This window comes from Battus philenor, unplaced genomic scaffold (assembly GCF_028537555.1).
Source record: "Battus philenor isolate CCGP_79_NKW_IND1 unplaced genomic scaffold, ilBatPhil1.0.hap1 SCAF_10, whole genome shotgun sequence".
Classification (NCBI taxonomy): Eukaryota; Metazoa; Arthropoda; class Insecta; order Lepidoptera; family Papilionidae; genus Battus; species Battus philenor.
Window position 1 is genome coordinate 12,009,396 of NW_027181662.1, and position 25,666 is coordinate 12,035,061.

A 25,666-nucleotide genomic window follows, 5' to 3' on the forward strand; every position below is an offset into this window, starting at 1 on the left:
CGATATAAAACATATTGGATTACATTTTAAATTTATCCCAAACTAATTAGGAATGAATAACAAAGGATTTTAAGTTTTAAATAGTAAGGCACTGGCTACGCATTACTTTAAAAGATGAATATACGTATCAGCTGACAGTTATAATTTTTATAATATTTATTTACAAAAGTAAATGTTATTAAGGAAAAGCTAAATCTCGTAGTGCCAAGAGGTTCAAGTGATAATTAGTTTGTTACATAATTTAATATTTTGTGTATAAATCTACAATTGTTTAATGTTATGAAGAGCCTATCTTTGTGTGAAGTTAATTATGTCATTGTGTTGATGTTATGTAAACACTTTACTTCCGTCCAAAACTTAAGACTTTTGATTCTTAAAGGCTAGAGATTTTTATTTAGTTCTCACATTGAAACATAATTTAAAACGTTACGAGAGAAATACTTACTGAAAGATCGTATTGTTATCTTCTAGGTATAGGGTTTAGGCCCAAATAGTCTTTCTGGCGCCGTGATTTTATTAATATTTAAAGTGATGGTGCACTTCGATGTGTTAGCTTTCTTTGTTAGCGGTTTCGTGGATATTTTTAAGATCATCTCTGAGATTAATTACACAAATTATTTCTAAATGTCTATAAACTATTACGAACGTAAAAACATACAGTTTTTTCAAGTTGGTAAAATCAATGAAACTAATTTAAAGTAAAAAGTTAGTAACCGCCGGGTAGATTGGCCAAGGTCTATCCGGTCTAATAAACAGTTCGTTCGACAAGTCCTCATTTCACGATGCGTAAATTTTATTCAAGATCGTTATCTACGTCTAAGACATACACAAACACAAATTTATTTAAATATACATGTACACACACACACACACACACACACATATATATATATAAATATATATATAGAGATATATTTATATATATATACATATGTTGATATGTTTCAGCTTTAAAGTGGTGAATGTCCAGTTCGTTTGTCACCAGTAGTCTTTAAAGTTTTTACACATATAGTCAATCATTCTGAACATATAAAAGATTTTCGCAATATATCATGACACTTTAGAACCATGAGGCTTAGAGGTTTTAAATTTGGTAGGAATATTCCTTTCATCGATTAGATTTTAGCTAATTACAAAATTCCTTTAAGGGCGTCGTTCATTTTTCAAAATACACGTCTTATAGGTTGTGTATATATATTTTTTGGGATTTTAAGAGATACCTACAATAGCTTTTATTAAATAATGACGCTGACAAGTGTTAAAGGTAAAGCAGTCTACGCGAAGCGAGTGGTGAACAGCTAATTACAGTTTGCAATATTAAGTTAATTACTTATTGCTAATTGCAATGGACATAAGAAATGCTGGTATCACCTTTATGAACTGGACTTTAGAACCCGATAAACAATTTGCAGATGCTTTAGACTAAAGTTTAAAGTTTATAGCAGTGCTTTATATCACAACCAGGTGATGTAAGCGTCTATCACGCTAACTTGGCTATAATTGCGTTTATACGATAAAATATCTTGTATCATATGTCTATAATACCGATGGTATATATATAAACCAAACAAATTTTCTGTCAATCTGCGTGCGAATTTTTTCTTCAAATAGTTAATTGATGTAAATTAATGTTATGGCGTTTATTATTATATTCACTTCATTTTTCGGGGTGGTCTCTTCTACAACCGGTCGTTTAAGCGCAGTTACTATACATGCGATAGTTTATGCGACTACATTTCGCTAGTGAAAAGAACCGAATTATGTCTCTAAGTGGTCAGCAAAATCAACGTACTGCGCAGAGTTTTGTATTATAATATTCTTTGAAGCTGTTTCATCATCATCATATTAGCACATAGACGTCCATTGCAAGGTAAAGGCCTTCCCCAAAAATCGCTGTGATGACCGGTCTTGCGTTGGCCATATCTAGAGACTTCCCGCAGCATTAAATACGTCGTCGGGCCACCTAGTGGGGCTGCCTACCCACGCTGCGTCTATATAAGTTTTTGGACCCAACGGCTGTCGGTTGCAAAACCGATGTATACTGTCATTTCAAGACGAGCAATTCTTCGCAAACCGTTTTATTAGCATAAAATGAAAGTCGTATGTGAAAAAATCCATCCACTCATTTACTTTTCAACTTGATTTGACGAGCTAAAATTTCAATAACTTCGATAAAAATTCTTAAAAATATTTAATGATGATGTATAGAAAAAAAAAATCCGGAAGCAAACCCGCGTTAAAAGTTAGTAAATGGTTAGTAAGCGGTGTTACGCCCCTGACCTGATCTTGGCGGAGCGGCTCAAGGCGTGCCAACGCCGTGCGAGCATGATTAATTGCGCTCAACTATTAACCGATCTAGAATATTTATTTTAATGAACCACTGATCTTGGATGTAACCTAACAATGTTATAATGTCAACGATGTCATTAAGGAATAAGTTAGTTTAAGTTTCGGCGTGATTGTAAAAAAAAGGAATTATATATATTGTAGGAAATTTTAAATATAGCTGGCGAAACCGTTGTACCGCGCTAATATGCGCATGGCGAGACCAGGGGGTATGGGCCGCTCCGTTCATCAGTCCATCGTCAACTCGGAGTCTCTCATGCTCATTTTCTTCCCCGCCTCACCGCGCTTTCCTAAGGCGCGGTACAGCAGTAGCACTATAGTAAGCATTGATTTCTTGTCTATTTAAAAATGTGCAAAATAAATCTACTTTGTGTTTTGTTGCTATTCGCTCATTTTGAACAAAAGAATGCTAAACGTATTAGAATACAATGCAGAATTATATACTTTTTACTTCAGAAAGACTTGGTTTTTAAGTTAGACCTATTAAGGGGGTGATTATTTAGAAAGAACTGGTCATATCAAAATATATTAATTATAGGTCTTTATATCAAGATATTGTTTTAGTGCAAGTGATACTGTCAAAATTTAAAATTTAGAATAGTGAAAAGGAAATTCTTATGTATACAAAGTACCTTGTTCTGTGAAGGGAAGACGAGGATATATAATGTTAATGCCCGCTAGAAACCCTTTGGTGTTCATCTTAAGTGCTTTAGGGAAGAGGTTCCTAGCCTTTTTTCTCATAGACCACTTTCAAAATTTAGTTGTTTTTGGTGGACAGCATTCAGAATATGCAAGTTTTTATTAGTACCAATCGTTGAGTTGCAGGCTAAAATATTATGTGCATACTTGAAATTCAAGCGAACATTTTTATTTTCATTATCGAAAGCAAATAATATTTTCGAAGGCCGTCGTTTATGAATTGTGAATTTTCGTTTATTTTTCACGCCGAAGTGACCCCTGACCCTTGTCGAACTCTACCTGAACTACTTGGCAAACAGTTGTTTTAGAGAATTCCAGGTATCTCTTAATAGATCTGTGGCTTCTGACAGTATGACTAAACAAATTTCCGGGAAGCTTAACCTACATGGTTACCTCAGTTTGTCGAAGCCACTAGAGACAATTTAGCTCTCCTGTCCATATGTACCATGATCTTTAAGCAATTAAAATCCCTAAGTATAAAATGTATTAAATTTGCAACGGAACTTCTAGCTGTAATAAAGTGTATTAAAAATTAAATTATTTGTTTTCTACTAATTGCCTGTTACGAATTGCCTATATCTGAATATGTTTCATCGATATAAAATTTAAATATTAAAAATTGTCTCTGTATATGTATTGAACGTGAAGCGTACACAACGTTTGATTACACGAGCGTTTTGATAACCCATAAAAACTAAGCGTAATTTTTTTGCAAAAACATTTTAACTACGGTGACCATTACTGGTTAATTTCCACAGTAAAATGGCGTAACCTGTGATAACGATGTCATACAGTGGACGAAGAAATCTATAAAATAAAACACCAATGATTAGATAAATCTTATAATATAACAGTTGATAGATATGTAGAAAAATTAATCTTATAATTTTGAATCAAATATTTATAAAAATAGATTTCCAAAATTAAATTCTTACTTTGATTGTCGTGTTAATGAATATGTCTTTGCTCTGTTCTCATAATACCTTAAAGTAAAATTTAAAAATAACTTTGAATCATAGACAGTAACATATGAAAGTAAGTTCATTATCCTCGAGTATTGTGTACGTTTTTAGTGATTTCATATCGATTAAATATACATTAATCAAAATGTTTGTTTAGTAATAAACCAGCTGATTATTAATTCATATTAATTTCATATTTAACACAACTGGAAAGATTTAAAAAATATTTTATTTTATATTGACATTAAAAGGAAATCGTCGTGACATGTGCAAGTGTTTATATATATCTTTATAATTGTTTTGACATGCGTTGAACTTGTAAACTTAGTTACTTGTAAGATATTTTGTTAATCGATAAGTGGAAATGTTATGTATTTAGCATGATCACCGTAGATTGTATCGTCAGTCATCTTGTGGAGTTCGTAAGAGCTCAGCGAAATTTAAATGTATCTTTTTTTTCCTCATTTAATATCGTTGTTTTACATTTACATTTTTTAATGTTTCTTATGTCATATTTATATATTTAAGAAAGAAAACATAACCATCTGTGATATAGGATCTCTTTAATAAATTTAATTTTTAAAAATGGAATTTTTAACACGAAAAGTCAAATCGGTGGCGCAAATTGACATGTGTCAAATGAATGGCGCGAGCGATTCTTACAAAGTTAAGCGGTGAGTTCATATTATAATAATTTTTTATATATGTTATTGTACTATACGCAGATATTTTGTCGTGCCCTGCACGGTTCACGAATATGTAAATTCTTTAATTATTAAACCATTTTAACAAATACTGAGTGCAATAAACTGATTGATTGGTTTAAATATCTGTAAATAAAACTGACATTTTACAGAAGTAAAAATTGAATAATTTCATTGTAATAAAATTCGTCCAATGTTTTTATGGTTCTAAAACACTGTTTTTAATTTGTACACCTTTAAGATAATTATTTATGACAAATTCGTACCAATGATAATATGATTCTTTACTTTCAATACAATTCTGAAGTAAGTTGGTGTTGCAGTTTCGACTTCCGTCTGTTAGACGTTAACATAGGCTTGTGCTACAAACATATTTATTACATGTTTATGAGGAACTATCTGAGATGCGTAATTTTAGATTCGTTCCTTTTTTTTGTTACATATAATACGTAACATAGGGCTTACAATACCGGGATTCCGGGAACCCGAATACCGGAATCAAGGTCCAATTTTGTCTTTTATTAAAAACCGGTATTTATGTAAAAATACCATTATTTTGGTTACATTATACATACAAAAAGCAAGTTATTAGTATTATTTCATGAATACTTTCAATTTAGTTATATTTTTTGCTTCTTTTGTTATATAATTCCATACGAGTCTGTTATATGTTACAAAGGATGTAACCTTTGTTACATTGTTCTATTTATTTTACATTGTTCTATTTATTATTATTATTTTTAGATATTCTATTCTATATTATTAATAGAATGCTACTATTATTATTTTAATTAAAATAATTTTTGTTTTTTTTTTATCGCAATTTTGTCTTATAAATATATTTCGCTTTCTCATAAGATCAGATCTTCTTTAAGTTATTAGAGTGGATGTATTTATATTTTTGTCCTCCATTCAAGTCATCCAAAACTTTGAATGTGTCGATAAGCGGACATTGTAGTAGTAATACTGACATTTTTGCAGATTCTGCACATCATGATAGTTGGAATGGTCTAAATTTTCTGCCTGACTGTATTCCCTTCTAGTCCCTGGTATTCCCGAATACAATAAATAACAATGATTATTAATTTGTATTGTACATTTGTATTTTATTTCTAATTTGTTAACTTTTATTGGTAGTACAATTTGGTCTAAATTAGAGTGTAAACTCAATATTCTAATAAATTGTTACAACAGTAAGCTGATTAAATTTAATTTAATAAAATGATTGATTCATCATCATTGTCTATATACGCCCACTGTAGGGCATAGGTAGAACTCCAAAGATCGCCCAGATGACCAGACTTACGGTGTCCGCATCCAGAAACTTCTCGTGATCTTGACTATTGCTCCACTAAGCGGGGGGCCTACCCAAGCCATGTCTACCGACTCGATTGCTCCATAAAATGTTTGATTAGATACTCCAAACGAAGACTAACACTAATATTGTTTGTTATGTTTATTTATTATTTGTTTTTTCTCTTAGTCGTTTCGGGATTCATTCTGGAGTCTATTTTGGTTCGAAGACGAAAATTTATTTCCGACATCTGGTTAGAGCTTAAATTTTTTTTTGTAAGTTATTGCAATAAGGAAGTAGATAATTATATTCCAGTGCTTAAATACGATTTCATTGCGTAATATTTGCGTACTTGAAGGTCGCTTTGTATTTAAATTGATTATCATTTCTCATCAGAATACTATTGTGTGCAGGGGTAGAATGTATATTATAATTTTTTTGTTTGGTTTTTGTGCTAGTTGACTATATAATGGAGATAAAAATCTTAGAAAATAAAAAATTATCTACTGGGGAATGACTCTCAGATTAGAATCTAGAATAGCATACAAATAGTTTATAATTTAATAACTTTTGTAGGTGATTTGAATTGTAACTTAAATTTATAATTTATTTTCATCTAGCTGAAATCTGATTAAACGATAGTACATTATCAGCAGAGTATTTACATATAAAATTGAACAAAGTGCGTAATCTGTTATTTATTATAGAAGGTAAGTTCTCTTTAATATTTTAGTAGAGGACGACAATCTCAGCCAACAAACATTTTTGCGTGAGACGTCATAACTACAAAGTGGATAGATGGTGACCTTGTAAAATGGGGCCTATGTGCAGTTGTGAACGTCCGTGGGCCAAAACGATGACGATGATGATTATTGTGGGAGAGTTTCATTATAGCTTTACCACCATTAGAAATAAAATTTCCTTCATTATTTCGTCGTTTTTAAAATTGGACATTTAACAAATATACTCAAATTCATTAGCTTGTCAGAAGTTGCTCTTTTTTACATCTGAAAATTAAATGTAATGAAAGGTTTAATGGTAACAATGAGTTACACTTAACTTTTGTGTAGTTTTGATGCAAATCGATATATTAGTTTATATATTTATTGCCTATTTATTGCACATGAAGACGTCTAACATAAATAATTTGAAATAAACAAAAATAAAGTGAAAAGGCGGTATTATTTCAAACAAGATTAGATGGACTTGGTTAAAAAAAATGGTGCGGGCGGTCATTGTGTGATAGAAAGGTTCGGAAACAATTTTACATACATATAACGGCTTAATATTAATACAAATTACTTATAGTACATGAACTACACAGTTATAATACATTACATACATATGTCCAGTGATAAACAGTGGTGGCCCAGCTGTAGAGGACTTAGACTTCCGGTCGTAAGTCTCAGGTTCCATTCTCGTGATACATTCTTATAAAATTCATGCTTTGTGTAGTAACTACATAGAAATACCACTGCTTACAAACAAGTTTCCGAAACATGGGAATTAGTGTCCTTTGCGTACGATACTGCGTTCACCAACATGCCTGCCAAGCGTGGCGATTATGGTATATCCCCTCATAGATATATTTGTGAAAGGCCTAAGACTTGCAAAGGGCGTCTTGGCTGAAACGAAGCAGAAGTATACATATCTACTTGACATTGTAGTATACAGAATGCTACAAAATAAATATGTATTTCCATTAATTAACTAATCGCTTCTCGCTGCCTGCTGCTACTGCGGCCTCTGTTGTTTTCCTAAAATTACTTGTTGGTAATGTTTAACTTGTGAAAAAGAATATTTAGGTCAAGTTTTATAGCTATAACAGAACAGAAATATTCCCTGAAAATTTCATTCATTCCAGAGTTTTTTAAAAATATACAAACTAAGGAGTTTGCCAAAGCGGCGTAGCACTTTTCTTTTAGTTTATTGAGGTATATAATCTGCGCTTACAGTCAATATTACCATGACTTCTCTTTTCATAAGTAATTGTTACAACGTTCTGAATCCATTATTATTGTATTTGTATTGTTTGTATGGTAATTTATTTGCGATATATATACACATGTGCGTATGATCCATGAAACTGGTATGCTAACAATAGTTTCCAAAAAAGATAATGATGAATAAAAAGTTTTTTTTGGACAATCACAACAAATATTATAGAGTAAAGTGGTTATGTAATTGATAACGTATGTACGATCAAAATAAACTGCTGATGTTTTCATGCACTGGCGACACGAGTCACGCGACACCATAACGTTTGTTATAAAATCATAATGTAAATAATTAACGCAATAGGATTTATCATTACATAAGACGTCTATCGGTGAGTAGTAGTTTAGCGATTAGCAACGCTACAGCGCTACGAAACTACAACGTCTCCGAAGTCTAAACGCAGTTATATTTATGCATAGGGGATCGGTGGTAAAGATCATTATCATCATCATGTCAGCTGCTAGATATCCACTGCAAGGTGTAGGTCACCCCAAAAGACCGCCGTGATGACTTGTCTTACATTGCCCGGATGCCAGCGACTTCTTGCGGCTTGACATTATGCCATCGGTCCACCTAGTGGGGGTCCTGCCCACGCTGCTATGTACACGAATTTTTGCAAGACGAATTAACATTATATAAGCTTTAAAACAAATACACACGCATCTATTATGCAGGGTGTAAGAATTTAAATTTTAAACATTTAAATTTTAAGGTCTCAGAAATGTTTGAGCATACGTTTGCAATTCTACCTATAATGACCCTCTCCTGTATAAAAATATACACCTCCGAGGTCTTTAAGTCCAAAATAGTGAGCCTCCGAAAGCACTTGTTCACTCAGCACTATACCATGGTTCTGGTCTTCAGATCTACTTCACTCATAGCTTTAGTGCAGGGAAAACCGCATGGCATATCCTAGTCGCCGTGGATAAAACGACCACGCAAGTCCTCAGTCGCTATATAAGTCATGGTGAGAGCTATGCTGGAGATTTCTCTACTATATCAGGAATGAGGAGATTCGTTGACGAACGAAAGTAACAGACATAGCTTAGCGAACTGGCAAGTTCAAGTGGCAGTTGGTTGACAACGTAACATCCATTTTGATTGGCACTGAGGCCTTAAGATTCTGTAGTGAAGATCATGGACCTGCAAGCGCAGAATGCTTCCATCCTATACTATCGGAAGTCTATGGGGAAAACCTATACAACAGTGGACGTCTAACAGCTAAAATGATGATGACCTTTGACAATCAAGTAAATTCTCGACATTCTTCCATTTCCGTGATGACCCAGTACAAAACAACTAAGAAAGTGACAAGTCAGGACAGGTACCCAATTTATAGATCAGACACTATGTGCCTAATTATCTGATCTCCATCTGGACAGTCAGTAAAAAAGCCAACCATAAAAATGGTATGCACAGCAAGAGTTCGAATTCCCAAATTTAGTCCCAAGGCTTTATTTTGAATGCAAACAGTAATAGTTTGTTTTTTAGCCCATTATCAAGGATAAATAATGTGTGTGCGCTGTGGGGTGGCCTTTGCTCTGGTCTGTTACGATACGAGTGTAATAAACACAATGGTGTTTGATTACGCGATAATATTCACTTTTTGCGGTGGTTAGGTGTCAAGGACCTATTCTTATCGTCACATTTTCATTGAACACTATCAGTTACCATGTTTTGTGGCGAAAAATGGAATATTTTAATTTACTACACTAACAAGTATGAAAGAAAAAATGGATCACACTATAAAACGCGTGTTAATGATATTTTAATTAAATGTATTGAATTTTGTTCCTTGTTTTAACAGAGATTTAATTTTATGTATTTCTCATTAAAAAGTTTTCTTATACTTATTGCCAGTAGAGAGTCTGCAGAGAGAGATAGTAAACTATAGTTAATTTTTAAATGTAGAAATGCGAATTTTAAAAAAGCTTTGTTTTGCTTTATAATATGATAAGGTTATTTATTATTTATGAAATCATTGATTTTTGGATAGGATGCACCATAAATTTTTTCACCACTTTAAAGCTTTTACACCTATAAGCGATCTCGCTGTATGTAAGCATATAAGATCATTACACTACAGTTCACAGTTATAAATATGTATGTTTTGTATTCACCGGAAACATTTTTGAAAAAGTCTTAACGCTTATGTTTAGTTTTTATACAACGAATTCATAAATAATTTTCTGAATGGGTTGTATTTTCGTATTGATTTTCTGCAAAACGTCTATTTTCTTTCAAAACAATACATTTTTTCAAATTTATTTTTATTTCATCATTTTTTAAATGAGTGCATATTGTCGTAAATAATGGCTAATAAAGCAGGAAAGATAGGTAAAAATAGAGATTAGTCTTTAATAACTAAATAATACTATTAAAATAGGCAGAAGGAGCTTACTAAGATGGTATAGTAAATTAAAAGTATAAAATTCGGTTAGTCAAAGTAATAATTGCAAAAATATCGTGTCCGTATTAAGCGTAATTCTATAAACGCGTTTCAATTTGTCTAATTATAGCTCGCGGATCCGGGCGGTGTAAGTGGAAAAGGTAAACAGCACCACCCATCAACCGAGAAAATAGAAGGTAGTGCTGCGCGTATATAGCGTAACCGCCATGGATTGTGGGAATGCCCCGTGAATCTAAATTATCGTATAGCTTGTAGTATTAAATATTATAGTATTTAGATATTTATAATTTATTTTATGTATATCTGTATTGTAATGAAAATTGATAGATTTTTATTCGATTTTTAAATAAAACACAGTGGATTCATAATTACGTAATATTTAAATTACTAATATGTTTAGCTATGATAAAATAAAAACAAACGTCGCTGCAATATTCGAATTAGTACCGAAACTCAATCGAGATGACTCGTTTTTCTAATTTTATTAATGTAAAATAATTAACCTATGTGCTGTAGCAGCCTACGATGATATTAAATTTATCAATTAAACAATTACGCTTTGAGTATCGACAGCATTTACTCCGCAAATCGACATAGTTTCAGCGATATGAGGCCATTGACCTAACGCCATCTATTATCGCACGATCGGAACCACACTTGTGGTTCGTATCTGTGTCGCTGCTGAAAAATTTTCCTGTTTTCCCAGGAGCGAAACCGCGATGAGTCCAGCGCCCCCCTCGATGCAAAACAAAACCAGCTCGCTACTCGTCGCCGGCAAGCAGTCAGCCGCTGCCTGTGGAAACAAGTGTACGCACGACGAAATGGAGCGCGATCGTATCGGACTGTGGGGCTGCGGGGACGGTCAGTCGAGCGGCAAAATCTCCGGTCTCGACCGGCTTAAACACCCTGGACTTAATAAGGTAAGTTACACAACACTATGTATCAATGTTCATACAAAGTTCTCTTTGGTTTCGCCTGTATAGAGAAAGGAAGTATACTTTTCAGTACTGCAATTTGAATCAGCTGCTAACTTGGATCAAACATTTGTCCATATATTTGGTCCAACTTCGATAATAAAAATGTTCATTTTGAAATTAAATTAAGATACAAAGTATGTATCAACCATATCACGTAATTTGATCACGTTTTAAAGGAATAATCAAAATTTTTTTGGTTCTGTATATTTTCAACGAATGTAGCTTTCGTGTTTCAAATTGTCATTCCCTACATCAATATTGAGGAAAGTACATAATAAAACATTGCGCAATTATGTTACGTTATATTTTACACTATCTTTAAGGACTTTAAAAAATATTCTAAGTAATATATGTTGTCGACGAATTGTTGTATTACAATAGAACTTAATAAATATCATTACTAAGTAAACGTTGATATATCTAAAGTTTTATTGTCAAACAAAATCTACACGCAGAACTAAGCCATGGTAGGTCTGGAAGGGGTGGCGTTTTTCGAGACAAAGGAGGAAATGATGTCTCGAAGGGTGCTTTGAGCCCTTCCAATGATTACGCCTCGACGGCTATGTTTTTAGGGTCTTTATATTTTGGTAAAGCGGATCATATACGTTATTGAAATAAACAACTACCTTTTACTAAACTGTCGTATGAAGGTTTGCTGTCGTGATTTTAATGTAATATTTATGTAAAATAAAATTGTAATACAGGATGCGTAGAAAATAGATTCGAGACAATTTCTTTATAAGTTTATTTACATTTACTTTCGTATATAGGTGTCTTTTGTTCGATGACTTTTTTTTGCAATATTGTTGGTAGTGACATGATGTCGTTTATATAGAAATTTTGGAATTTCTGATTAAAATAAGGCGTCAAATAGTTTTGGCAGTCCTCTCTTTAGTTTTATTTGACTGTGTCTTAAAAAATTCTAAAGAGACCAGAACAAGTGGAAATCTGATGGTATACCTATAAAATCAGGGCCAAATGACGGATACAACTGAAGAGGTTTTATTATGAGTTTATACATACTATTTGCGAAAATCTTTTTTCTATGATCTAATATTAACAAGTTTCCCTTTATGACTAAAATTAAACCACGGTGTGATTCATCACTAAATGTTAGATATATTTTTTTTAATTTGACTATATAAATCGATGATACAATCTTTTTATGGAAGGAATGACGTGGTTTTTAGTACCATGACAAGAGATTATCTTAACGTGAATACAAAATCGTTGAATTGATTTTACATTTGCTAAATCATGATTGCTTTGAATTTCCACCTGGCATTCAAAGTTATCCGTGAACCAACGTAGTTGTTTATGGTGTAGACGAAGCGTGTTGATCGATCGATCATTCTGAATTGTCTACTGTAAAGAAAAGCTTAAAGCCTTATTTTAGGAACAGGTTATATTTTACACACTAAAAATAATAAACTAAAAAATAGTAAATTTTCACGTCAATTGCAGTTTAAATAAATTGTTTATTCGTCGCTTAACTGAATACCGTGTAATTGTGGGTTTTTTCTCTATTTAATTTTACACGCCAACAGGATAACGGATGATCGAATCTTATGCATAGAGCTTCTTGAGTTTACGATTTATTAAAAATACTTAATATACTTAAAGAATTTATATTTGTATTGTTGGTAAAACTAGAATATTCCGATGTATCGATTCATCAGATACATTTTGGTTGGCATTTTTCACTTTAAACTCATATTCCGACGTAAAAAACATAAATTTAGGTCGTAAATCTTTTCTTATTAACAGTTTACATCCCATGCATTTAGCCGAAACCTCTTTGCTAGTAACTGAGTCCCAGAGGCATCGTTTCGGCCCGTTGCGTTAAATATTCTACCAAGAATTAAGCGTGTGCCAAGCTCCGAGGTTGTTTAAGCGTACATTCCATAACGCTATGGGGTTCGGGAAAAGACCTCGGCTTTGACTGTAACTAGAGAAGTTTTCCATTTTGGGTAATAACGAATTATCAGGGATTTCTAGACTATTGTCATTTTGAAAAGTGCCTTCGCTGGCAAAAGTAGCGGAAGAAACTCCAGTAACGCTTTCGTCACAATCTTGGGGATAACAATTACACATAATATTTTTTTTATTAGTTCTGGGTTTAGAGAAGCAAAAAGATAACGTCTTACGTTGTATTCAGCACTTCATGTGATTTCTGAAAATAAAATCAGCTGACAGCCTTAGATTCAATGTTTACCGATTAAATATTTGAGTGTAATATAATAAAAAAATAAAACTCGCTTATTTTTAAGTAAACTGCAATAGTATTTTGATATCAAACATACATAGTTTACGATTTTTTGTAATAATATTCATACTGCAAATTTAAATTATTCTTTTTTTAATTTAGAAAAATGTTATTTCATTAAGCAGTTTCTGAGAATTTCAATATTTGGTCTTAAAGTTTAACAACTGAAAAATAATTATGCCCTTCAATCAATTACATTCTTACTAATTGCATAAGGCAAAATGATAGTAGAGTCAGTATTGAGGCAGCACAATCTCTCATAATAAATTACCCATATTTTAACGTAATTTTTTTTCTGAATACAACTCTTTTCTATTTACGTCAGAAATAGAAGATTATGTAGTAAACACGTACATAGAAATATAAAGGTATAATACTAGTGTATGACATTAGTAAGTGCGGTGAAATAATGTTTGAGAATGATTTAAGGAATACTCCTTCCTCCCTATTATTTGAAGATGACAGGTACTAGAGAATCAAAGAGAATTTTTCAACGCTTCTGCGGTTATGACAAAGGATCTAAATTTATTTTAGAAATACGAAAGTATGCATGTTTGTTTCTGAATTTTCCATTATTATTTAAATTATTGTACAAGGTTATTGTGAACCGTTAACGCTTACGAAAGCGGTAAATATAATTTTTATCATTATCATCATGCCAGCCGATAGACGTTGTCTGCAAAGACATAGGGCCACCCCAAATATCGCCTTGATGAACCGGTCTTGCGCTTTCCAAATATTCTATTAAGTCGTCAATTCCTCTAGCGGGTGTCTTACCCTTGGCCTATGGAACAATAACTTTGCATTTCATGCAAACGGTTTTTTGCTTCCTAGCCATAACATAATTAAGTCATAACATACATTTCCAATGTTATTTAAATATCCAGCAAGCCACGCATTGTGTCGCCGTTGTTTGTTTTATCATCAGAAGCAATTTGGACAATTGTGCAATGTATAGCATGAATAATTGCCCTTTGTTGCGTTAGACCCAATTCACATTTGTTAGTCTAGGAATAAAAATAAGAAACTTGTGGACGTCGTGTTTTAAATAACTTGAGAATGGAGGTTTATAAAATTATATTTAATTTTATTTTAGATGTGAAATGTCACGTATTTTTACGTATTAATGAAATTTTCAGTACTTGAGTGAATGGACTAGTTTATCTCGAAATCTTTAAAAATTACATTTTAAATATTTTATAATTAGTATAGTGTTTGCTTAAAGCTTATGATTTTTTTCCTCTCTTTTGCCGTCTTTTGCTTTGTTTACCCAATCCTTGTTTGCTATTTACAAAACATCATCTTTCCATCTTTTGTATGACGGGCCACTTTTCTTTTGTATTCAATAACACGGTTAAGTTTTGGAATAATCGATTACACTTTGTGAGTGCTAATGAGAACTATAACAATATAGTCAATTACGTTTTATAAACCAAAGCAAAGGGGGAATTATATCACGTTTGTATACGTAGTTAGTTCTACTATAGCAGAAGTTAAATTATTTTAGGATTTAAATATTATAATTTCTTAAATATCTTTACATGTATTTTAATGTGTTTTTAGAATCTAAATAGACTTGCTACCAAATTTTGAAAAATACATTATTTTATATCCGTTTACTTGTTTTTTTTTTTAATTTTTTCTTTAACATAATTTATAAAATTTAGGGTTTTTATCTTAGACATAATACTATTGCAACTCGGTTCTTAAGGCTTAAATTGGACGAATAGGTCAAGAACCATTCTTTTGTACGCTCATTATCACCGTCTTTTACAAGACGTGATCATTCCTTATACATTACCGATCGAATCGGCTGGAAGTGGCTTGCATTCAGCGGTTTCTGACGATCTAGACAAAGTCTTCTGTTCTTCTATTGGATGGCCGTCGTACGCTGCGCTTGTCGATCCATGGCTTCCAGTCTAGAATGTTAAGGCCCGGTGGCCATCTGTTTGCGTGACCACAAAGCCCACGTTCACATAGTACTTGGCTCTACGACCTTTTATACTTTTTACTCTCAAGATATTGTAAATACTATATAAGTATATACAATATCTTGAGTTTATACATTTGTTTTGCTAAAAATGGTATTAAATATTTTCGTAACAGTTTTAGTAACTGTATTATAATATATTTATCGGCTACATGGAATCAATGCATGAATATTCATTTATTATGAATAATGTACAAATGATTGCCTTCTACGCGTGATAAAAAAATATTTCGCGTCTGTCGCGGCCGTCTCGTTGTTGATTACGACGAGTATTATGTAAAGGTGTTTGTTATCGCATTACTTACCGAGTAATAGGGACTGGCGGTTTACAATTCCAACTCCATTGTTTTAACATATTTTTATACAAATGTATAGAATCTCTTAATTTAAAAATTGAAAACAAACGAAATATGCAACAAATTTTAAATGTTTTTAAATAAATTACTAATGTATTAATACCATATCTATACTATATGTAGTGCTGTCTGAGTTATTAATAATCAATTCGAATTTCAAGGCGAACTGTCAAAACGCGCGAAGTTAATATTGAATCGTCAGACGCGAAGTTTCATTAAATTTTCTTAAATTGTTGAAGTTTCTTTTAGCAATTATCTGTTTTATTTCTATAAGAATCTTTTGCAAAGTATTAGGAAACTAATAATAAGATATAAAAGGAAAGAGTAAAGTCGTTCTCAAGTTATGGTGTGAGCAAGATTGTGAGGAAAGAAAGGAGTAAGATTTAAAAAAATAGAAAAATTATTCTTACCCGAAATGTAACTTCTCTGCCCCGCACATCGCAGAGAAATAATTTTAAAAAATCACAACAATGCGACCTTGACTATGTCTTTCACATGTTTAATAATTTATAACATATTAGTCTTGTATCATTCCCACTGATGGTATGTCCCCTTAAAGTGAGTTTAGTCGTGTTTCCAAATACATAAATGATGTATTTGGAAAAATAATAAATAAAATGTATTTTTATTTAAAATTTCGTTTCCGTTACACGCTTCTTCTACTATCTATAGGTAGTAGGGCACATATAGCAAAAAAGCTGTAATAAACATTAGCTTCTTTGATCAATCAAATGTTCGCTTATACCGCACCTGCTTGCTGCCACTGCTTTAATCGACCTTGAAACTGTCACATGATATTTCAGGTCATTGTTAGCGGGTTACTAGATCAATTCGCGACGTAGATTACGTCACGTGAACAGTTAGCCGTAGGCACCGCGCCTCGCTTGAGTTCAGTGACAGCTGTGTGTTACGCAAATAAAGCAACCATGGTTCAATATTTCCGCGGAATGATTTTTAAATATTACTCTTGTAACACAATACGATAATTGATTTCGTTTACTCATGGTTTTAACCGGTCATTTTAAATGAAAAATTATACCGGTGTTTTCAACAAAAATATTTACGTTTATTAGAAAACATCATGACATTGCTTACAAAAAAACTTAACAGAACGATAATGATTTTAGCGAAATGCTGTTGTTGCTAGTCTCAGAAAAACCTTTTATTTATAGTTTCAACATCGATTATTATAAAAAACAGCGTTGTGTTGACATTGACAAGAGATAATTACTCTTATGTCTCTTTTTATATAATAACTTGGAAGTTGTTGTGCAAAAGATATTGCTGCCCATGAAAAATGTGTGAACGACCAGCTTTTGTTAAAAACAATCGTGTTTTTGCCCGAGCACATGTCTCGTCTGTTATGAATACCTGTTTAAAACATTTCAACCGCAGTTTATTGATTGATTTTAAAGTGCTTCTCTTGAAACTTATGTATTGTTTTTGAAATAAAAGGAATATTGTTAATTTTTTTATTTCATATATTTAGTTTCACTTAAAAAATTACATTTTTTCTCTAAGTACAGCAAACTGATAAAAACATTAATATAATTTTATTTGTAATCGTAAATTGTCTTTACTCCTCATTTCTTATAGTAATATTATCGCGTTACACGTGTTACCATATACTTTTATAACTTTTGGTATGTATGTATGACTTAAACATGTGTTAATGTATGAAATAAATATTTACTTATTATTTTAATTTACATCTCTGTAGTTGTTATTTCAACGATTAATAAACAGCTTGTCGATATGAAGTCGCCGAAATAAATATACACCAATATTTGTTTTATCCCGAGTAAAATAAATATAAGTCAACAAAATATATATTTATCAATAGGAAATTGAACGTTATGGAATGACCAGTGCATGTAGCGAACAACTGTAATGTCGATGTTCATGCGAGTGTCATTCGTCTAGAAAAGGTGTCTTGTGAAAAAAATTGTCACTGTAATTTTTTTTTGACTAATTCTTGGTTATTTTATGATGGTCTACAAATTGGGTCATTTTTTAAATCTCTTTTATGATTTTCTACAAATCAGCTTTTATTTTGGTCAATAATAGTTGCCCAACTTACCGTGGACAACTGGTGACTGCAGTACCAGACACCGTACAAAAAGCTATTGTCTGTTATTAAAGTAATTGGATGAAACGTGGTAAAGATTGTGCGGCACGTTTCATCGATTGTATTTTCTATATTGCGTATTTGTAGTGATAATAAAATACATTGAAGCGTCGTAAAAAATTTAATTACTGAGTAAAAATGTATAATATCAATACGCATATCAGCGCAATAATTAATACAAATAATACGTTAGTATATTATTTTTTATATACTATTCTAGATATCCAATTTGCAGCCGATAGACGTCAGTAGATAACTTGAATGTTGCTATGGAAACGAAAATAACTATGTAGGTGTCGAGACTAGCATATCGGAAGTGTTTAGTACCGCGCTGTTCACACGTCGCGTCTGAAGTCAGAACACTTAGTGTGACGTTAAACAATCATTTGAACAAAGGCCGATTGTTGAGCTAACAGTTTAGTTTCATAGTTTAATTTATTGCAAATGATCTTCTACATATTTTTATTGTTATGTGATTTTTTTTTGTAATGCAACTCAATTATAGTATCAATATATAGTAGTGAATCTCCTACGGTCAAGAAATACCGATGTCTTAAGGCAAAAAATCCGAAAATAAAACGTTATCATCGTATAAACCACTAGACGTCCTTTGCAAGGCATAGGTATGCCCTAAATATTACTAGGATGACCGGTCTTGCGTTGCCAACATTGAGCGACTGCTCGTGACCTCGACTATATCGAAGGTTTTCAAAAGGACTAATGCAATATTGATTTAATATCCAACGCAATAAGATATTTGATACTGAAAAATCCTGATAGTTAGGTGTTAAAGAAAATAAAATTTTCCATCTTATTAATATTATCGGTGCATGATTCGTTACGCACTTGACGTTGATTGCCTCTCAACGAGATACGCAACTATGTACGCTCTAATTACACCCCGCGTAGTGCGTTGCTTGCGTAATTAGTGTCGTAAATGGCTGATAACTAAACTGTAATTAGTTGGAATTAGATTAGTGGATAGAGAAGTGCCAGGGATGTCCAGGTAACCCTAACCTGTCGTGAGATCTGTGTAACATCGACAATTGAAATGGACACTTATTTTTTATATATACTGTATAGTTTAAAGCCGCCCACTAGGTGGACTAAAGATATAGTTAAGTTTCGCAAAAAGTCGATGGATGCATTTCCCGCTACACCGGTTTTCGTGGCAATCTTCGAGTAAGGCCTATACCTTACAGACGGCTTCTATCGGCTAATATGATGATAATATTAATGACTGTAAATGGATCAAAAAAGCCAAGTATTTAGGTCCTTAGAAGAGCAGGTCTGAGACACTTGTGGTCTGATTCCTATTATATCTGTAACTTTGTAGCTCTGGAGGAATTGGAATAAGGTAATGCTTGCGTGCTACTCTTTGGCGACACAAAAAGACCCTTTTGTAGTTGTTTTTGTGGTCATGTCTTATAATGACTATGTTTTCTATACTAATAGCATCCATTAATGTCTATTAAAAGGATTAGCGACTGATATTGCGAGACCGTCAAGGATTTGATCTTTCAATTAATCACAAATGTCTTAAAACCTCTAAATCTTCCCGTAAATTCCAAGCCATTTATAATACGGAAGGAACAATTATGATAATAAATTGTTGCTGTCGACTGTGGCAGTTAATAACTAGTGTACAGCTGCCAATAAATCATTAAATTCCTTCGAGGGTATTTATTCTTTCAACAAGGTATGGTGTTTCTTTTGTCGAATGCAAACACAGTAACGAGAGGGAATTTTTCCAAAAACCTTTGCAGCGTTTATATGTTATAGGAGTAACCTCAAGACTTTTAAATAAATAGTAATCTGGTTACTACCCCGGGGAGCCTTTGAATTTCGCTAGCGTAAAAAGGTCTTAGGGCTTAACGCGCTCTACACTCAGTCGCCTGGAATCCGCGAAATTTGCTAATGCCAAATGGAAAGCAATGTAAATCCGGTTCAAAAAAGGATTAATGTTTATATTCTTATATAATTGTTCTCTTGACTTGTCAGTGTTGCCGGCTGCCGGGCCAATCTTATTTATCGTATCTTAAAATCTGTTCGATCGCGAACTGAATTGTACTCTGTCATCATCAATCGGCGCATCGCGTTTTCCGCTCCGATATTGCATAACGCGCGTTGGTGACGCCGTTTATTTCACGCGAACCTATGCGGACGCAGATTGACAGTGTCGCGTGTTTGTAGGATGTTTGTGATATCGTTGCAATAATACCACGCCTTTTCAGAGCGCTTTAGCATTTATATTGAACAATGGACGGTCTGTTTTGTATTATTACACAATATAAAAATAGTAATTATTTTCGTTAGAATGCCAAAAGTAAATATTTATTTTTATTTTTGGAATTGGCCACCACTGGCGTTAGTAAGAGAGTATTTTATTACAACAGGGTTTTTCGCGTTAATGAATGTAATTATAATCTTATATATATATATATATAAAGCGGTTACAAAGCTGTGGGTATAATCTGGTTAAGGAGTGAGATACCTAAATTAACATCTCCGTTGATGAGTGTATGCGTAATATTGCCGCAGTGTAAACATTGTATTGCAAATCACGCGTGTTACGGACGGATGTGTAATGGTGAATAAAAAAACTTTTTAACAAGTTTTTATTTCTAATCAACAACATATTCACCTTAGTTATCATCAACCTTTTGACATCTTGTATACAAATTTTTAAAGCTGGAGCGGTAAAAATCAATCGATTTTTCTGTAAAATATGTCGACAGAGACGACCTTACTTTCGGGTGCCTCTAATACACGCAGCTGCGAGTCCAATGACTAAGAAATTCAACAATATTATCTAAAGGAACCGTGGTTAGGCCCTTTAAAAAGCACCCAAAAAAAGTGTTAGCCGCCAGGGTCCACTTAGTCACTCCATAGAATATACGTATAAGCGACCTAAGAATTTGGCGGCCGGATAATTCAGAAGAATATCTTACAATAACGCCCAAGTGAAGACTCCACCTGGAACCTTCGAACTTAGTTTTCATAATGAGGTTCAGCGCTCGGTTATTTTAAATCCATTAAAGCTTTAAATACAAAAAAGTACACATATTAAATGAAAATTGGACGATTATTTAATATAATATTCATACAAACTGCTTGCTCACGTATGTTTGTCTTATCAGATTCTGATATATTTATTTAAATGTTTACTGCGATACCGCTATAACAAGGAAGTCTCGAACACGGTTACGGCTGTGGCGGCCGTACGAACCGATTTTGTTTTAAAACGCAAGTCACCACACCTACTCGCGCTTGTTAGATGGCAACCGCTATGACGTCACATGTTTTTTGAAGATGCTTAGTCGGCTGTTTTTTCTAAAGATATATTTTCCAACGAAAACTCGTTAAACCTACGTATGTCCCATAATTGTAAGGTAATTTTCTCTAAAACATGTTAAAATTATATTCTAAAGTAGCATTTATAAAAGAGAGAAGAAATATGTTTTATATTGGTAGCAAAAAAGACAACTTTTATCTAATAATACTTTCAAATAACGTTCCGGTGGTTTCTTTGTTGGTTATTGTAATGTCCATCTTAATACCCGTCACTAACTCTATCGAGTTTCTACTTTTTATCGTTCACAAAACTAGGCGTAGAAGTTTTCGAATGTTGCTCTTCAGCAAGATACGTTCCAATCCGATGTATGTAATCTTTGTTTGTAATTTTAATTTTATTTTTAAATAAGTTCTACTTCTTTGGCTTGGATACAAGAGTCATGCATGTGTAACGATATTAGTCCCTTTTTAGAATTTAAGCATTTTGATATATAATGATGATGATATATTAGGTAAATATTTAAATTATGATTCTTTATATATAATTTTCGGTATGTTCTTATAATCTATGATTTCTGGAATAATCAATAACGTAATGATAATTTTTTTTTGCTATCTGTCCATGCAGACTTTGTACTGCCAGAAATTATTGACCTGTCGCATTCCAATGCTTTACATTCAACCCTTTAAAGCTTGTACACATATAAACAGTCACCCTGTATGTTGTGTAAGGAGATACGCTTTACGGGCTACCCTTACTCGTTGCGTCCATGGTATCGTGTCATACGATGACTAAGCGAGTCGTATTGCGCATAGCCGTCGGGAGAATCTTATGAGCCATACAGAGTACGTTACTTCTACACACTGGCCAATATCGCGGTAGTTGGGGGTCTCACGGTAAATGTTCTGAATGAAAACAAAGACGAATGACTTCCGCTCAGTTAGAATAGAATGGAAAATGTTTGGATGATGATTTTTTTGGATGTAATTTGATGCCGGTCGTTATTTGCGTACAATAAACACACATATACTTATATTAAAGTGTGTGAGTATGTGTAATATGTGGATCGATGCAATAATATTATTTGCTCTCGTACTTTTTCTAAATTCATTGATAATTCTTTTAACAACATAGAGAAGTAAAGATAATGAAATCTTTGAAATGAAATTTTAAAACAGTTAGCAACTTATTTGTTGTATTTTTGTAAATAATCTTATTAATTTCTTAAACTTAACTAAATGATTCTATATTGATACAATTTGAATCTTATTTATGTCGAAATCAAATGTTGGATTTTGTTAATTGCGTCTTACTTACACAAAGCGATTTTATACAAATCGTTCTGGATTCAACTGTTAATATTAAATTCAAAGTATGAATATAAAGGATACGAAGTAATTTCAAAACAGAAAAATATTCGTTTTTTATTTTTGGTTAACTAAAATTTAAAGATTTATTAAATTTACTTATATTTCCTTAATAACACACGCAAAATAGCCAGCATTTTAAATAACGTTCATTCTTAATATTTTTTATTGTGTTCTGTTATATAGCTTATTAGATTTTGGTTACGGTATGTAATAAAGTAAAGTAAATTAATGTTTAAATAAAAAACTTACACATTTATATTAAAAGATTAGGATGTTTTTACCTCATACACTACACAGACATCCCATAAGATAATTTCTGTGTATAGAGCTAATTTATAATTCATTATGATCATCATATCAGCGGACAGACACCCACCACAATGCACAGGCTTCTTCCAAAGATCGCCACGATGACCGGTGTTGCGCTGTCCGCATCCGGCGACTTTCCGCGACCTTCCGCCGCCTATCTACGTTGTGTTACCGGCTCGTGGTCGTAAAAGTACCCATAGTTAATATAAGAATTAAATATATAACAAATAATCAGGGTCGTTGATGCCAGCACAAGAATTGCTAGTGTTTCACACTGTTGCTTGAGCTCTTAATAATAAATGAGATTTCTCGAATAATGGAGCGACGGTCTCAAGACGCACGAGTCGAACAAAGTACGCACCACAAAGTAATATATCTTGCGTATTTATTAACGTGTCCTGAATAATAAAACGACATATCTTTATTAAGGTCAGAGTTATGTGGATCGATGTTTACCGACCGTCTGACGCAGTACGAAAGCTCAATGGAATAATATTTTTGTCTTCAAACTTGATCTGTACGCAATATATGAATATAAAATAAAATATTTTTAAACGGCAATATTGAGGTAATAATTGATGTTTATAAAATATATTATCACCCTGCGTACAGGTGGTTGGAGCTCATAAGTTGTCAATTAAAGTGTGGGTACACCGAATCCAAGATGAAAGGTTTTAGAAATAATGATGTACTGATATAACAATATTACAATAGTAACAGAAGTTATGGTCCTGTCGCATTGTAATAGAAAAAAACATTTTATGTCTATCACTTATCATCATATACACACATACATAATAAATATTGGCGAATATAGATTGCAAATACATTTCTACCACATTAAAAAACACGTGCACTTCAAAATGAAATATTGAACGTTGTCGTTCGATATGTTATAAATTAATAACAAGTCTTCGGGTCACCTATTGTGAAAGTATCATTGGATACGTAACTGCTTTTGTAACCTGATGTTCCTTTCCGTAAAGCATTTTGTGATTAACTTTAAAGTGTTATTGTTTACCGAGTTGGATTGTGATTTAATCGGTAGAGTAAATCGTCACGTGAGTGTATAAAGGTAAAAATGGATCATGACTGGTGGCAGCTGACGCCCCGGAGGGAATTATTTTCCGTGCCGTACTGCTTGGCTTCTCTCGATTCACGGGTTCGTATCATAGTGCTACTATTGGACTATATAAGCTACATGTAACATGTCACTCTTTTTTATTTTAATATTTTAAGCGTATTGTATTTATATATATATATATATATATATATACATATATACACACACAAACACACACACACACACACACACACACACACACATATATATATATATTACAAAACATTATTGGTGTCAGTATGATTTGGTTTGAGCGCTGAGTGACAGTTAAGTTCCGACGGGTTTCCGGCTGGAGCTGGTTCTTCTAGGTAGCTGGCCACTTAAGCGGTCTGAATGTCCGCGGGCTCCATGGTTGGAAAAGTCACCCCCGTAGGCCCATGGTCTACAGGGCGTGCCCTAGAAGATTGAACTGATGATTATCAACGTCTGTTCACTTTCGTGTGTGTCACTATGCAACATCGTCGATTAACAAGATACAGGCTGCTATCAACCGGTCCTACTGGAAATTAAAAATATGGGGGAGGCCTATGTCCAGCATGGTTTTCATACGTCCGAATTGATGACGATAATTATTTATTATCAGATATTTCTAATTGTCGTGCCTTGGGGATATTAGATTAGAACTAATTTTTAATTTAACTAATATCAATGTTGCTGCGATTTTAAGTATTAACTCTTACATGAGCGTTGTATTTTTCAACGAACAATAATTGATATTGAACATGTGATCATAGATACGGACTGCCTAAAATGTTCCGTCACAGAAGCACACGTTATTGATTATTGTTATTACACGACAATTTTGTTATTAAGTCGTTTCATGTGTACACGCCCCGGTAAGTTTGATACCCGACGGTGTTGGCTGAAGTCCTTTGAAGCCCCGGCTTTATTTTACTGGAATATTAAACGAAGAGTCATTGTTTTGCTCGAGCACTCGCTTAAATCTGAATTGTTAAACACGACTTGATCGTTGTGCTATTAAAATTTTATGTTAGAAGCCCTTTAAAAACTGTTTTCTCTCGTATACCGCTTTATTTCAGAGAATGTCTTCATTACAAGAAGTTATTGACTGCTTAAATATTTATAAATAATAAATTTCTCTTTGCAAACGTTATTTTAAATTTATAATTGATTTGCGACTAATGAAAAATATGCGTAATATTTAAAAGCACATTTGTTGAGGCTAATCGTAGAAACCTAAAATATGTAAGTATAACATATCTCACGTAATGCAGTTTTTTTTGGTTTAATTAACGTATATTTACAGCTTTGGACGTTGTAGTTAAAGCGCGTTTAATTAAGAAGAACTGTTAATTTCTTTTCACGAAGAACTGATCCAAGAATATTAATGGATATAAACGTATATATAAATTAATATCGAAACGATTTTGTCAGTTAAAGAACACGATGAAAATCTGCGCGTGGTGTATTCATATTAT

General features: G+C 32.9%; 1 protein-coding gene across 2 annotated transcripts in view; it reads left to right on the top strand.

Annotated features, from left to right (window-relative positions):
- Nucleotides 1-25,666, top strand: part of Men (Malic enzyme) — a 45,118-nt gene that overhangs the window by 4,504 nt on the left and 14,948 nt on the right. The window contains exons 1-2 of one of the 2 annotated variants that reach the window (XM_068765993.1): nucleotides 4,494-4,681; nucleotides 11,120-11,333. In XM_068765993.1, the coding sequence (XP_068622094.1) occupies nucleotides 4,593-4,681; nucleotides 11,120-11,333 (303 nt within the window). In that variant the 5' untranslated portion in view covers nucleotides 4,494-4,592. Of the gene's footprint in view, nucleotides 1-4,493; nucleotides 4,682-11,119; nucleotides 11,334-25,666 lie in introns of those variants that run through there. The other variant, XM_068766002.1, reaches the window with a different exon arrangement.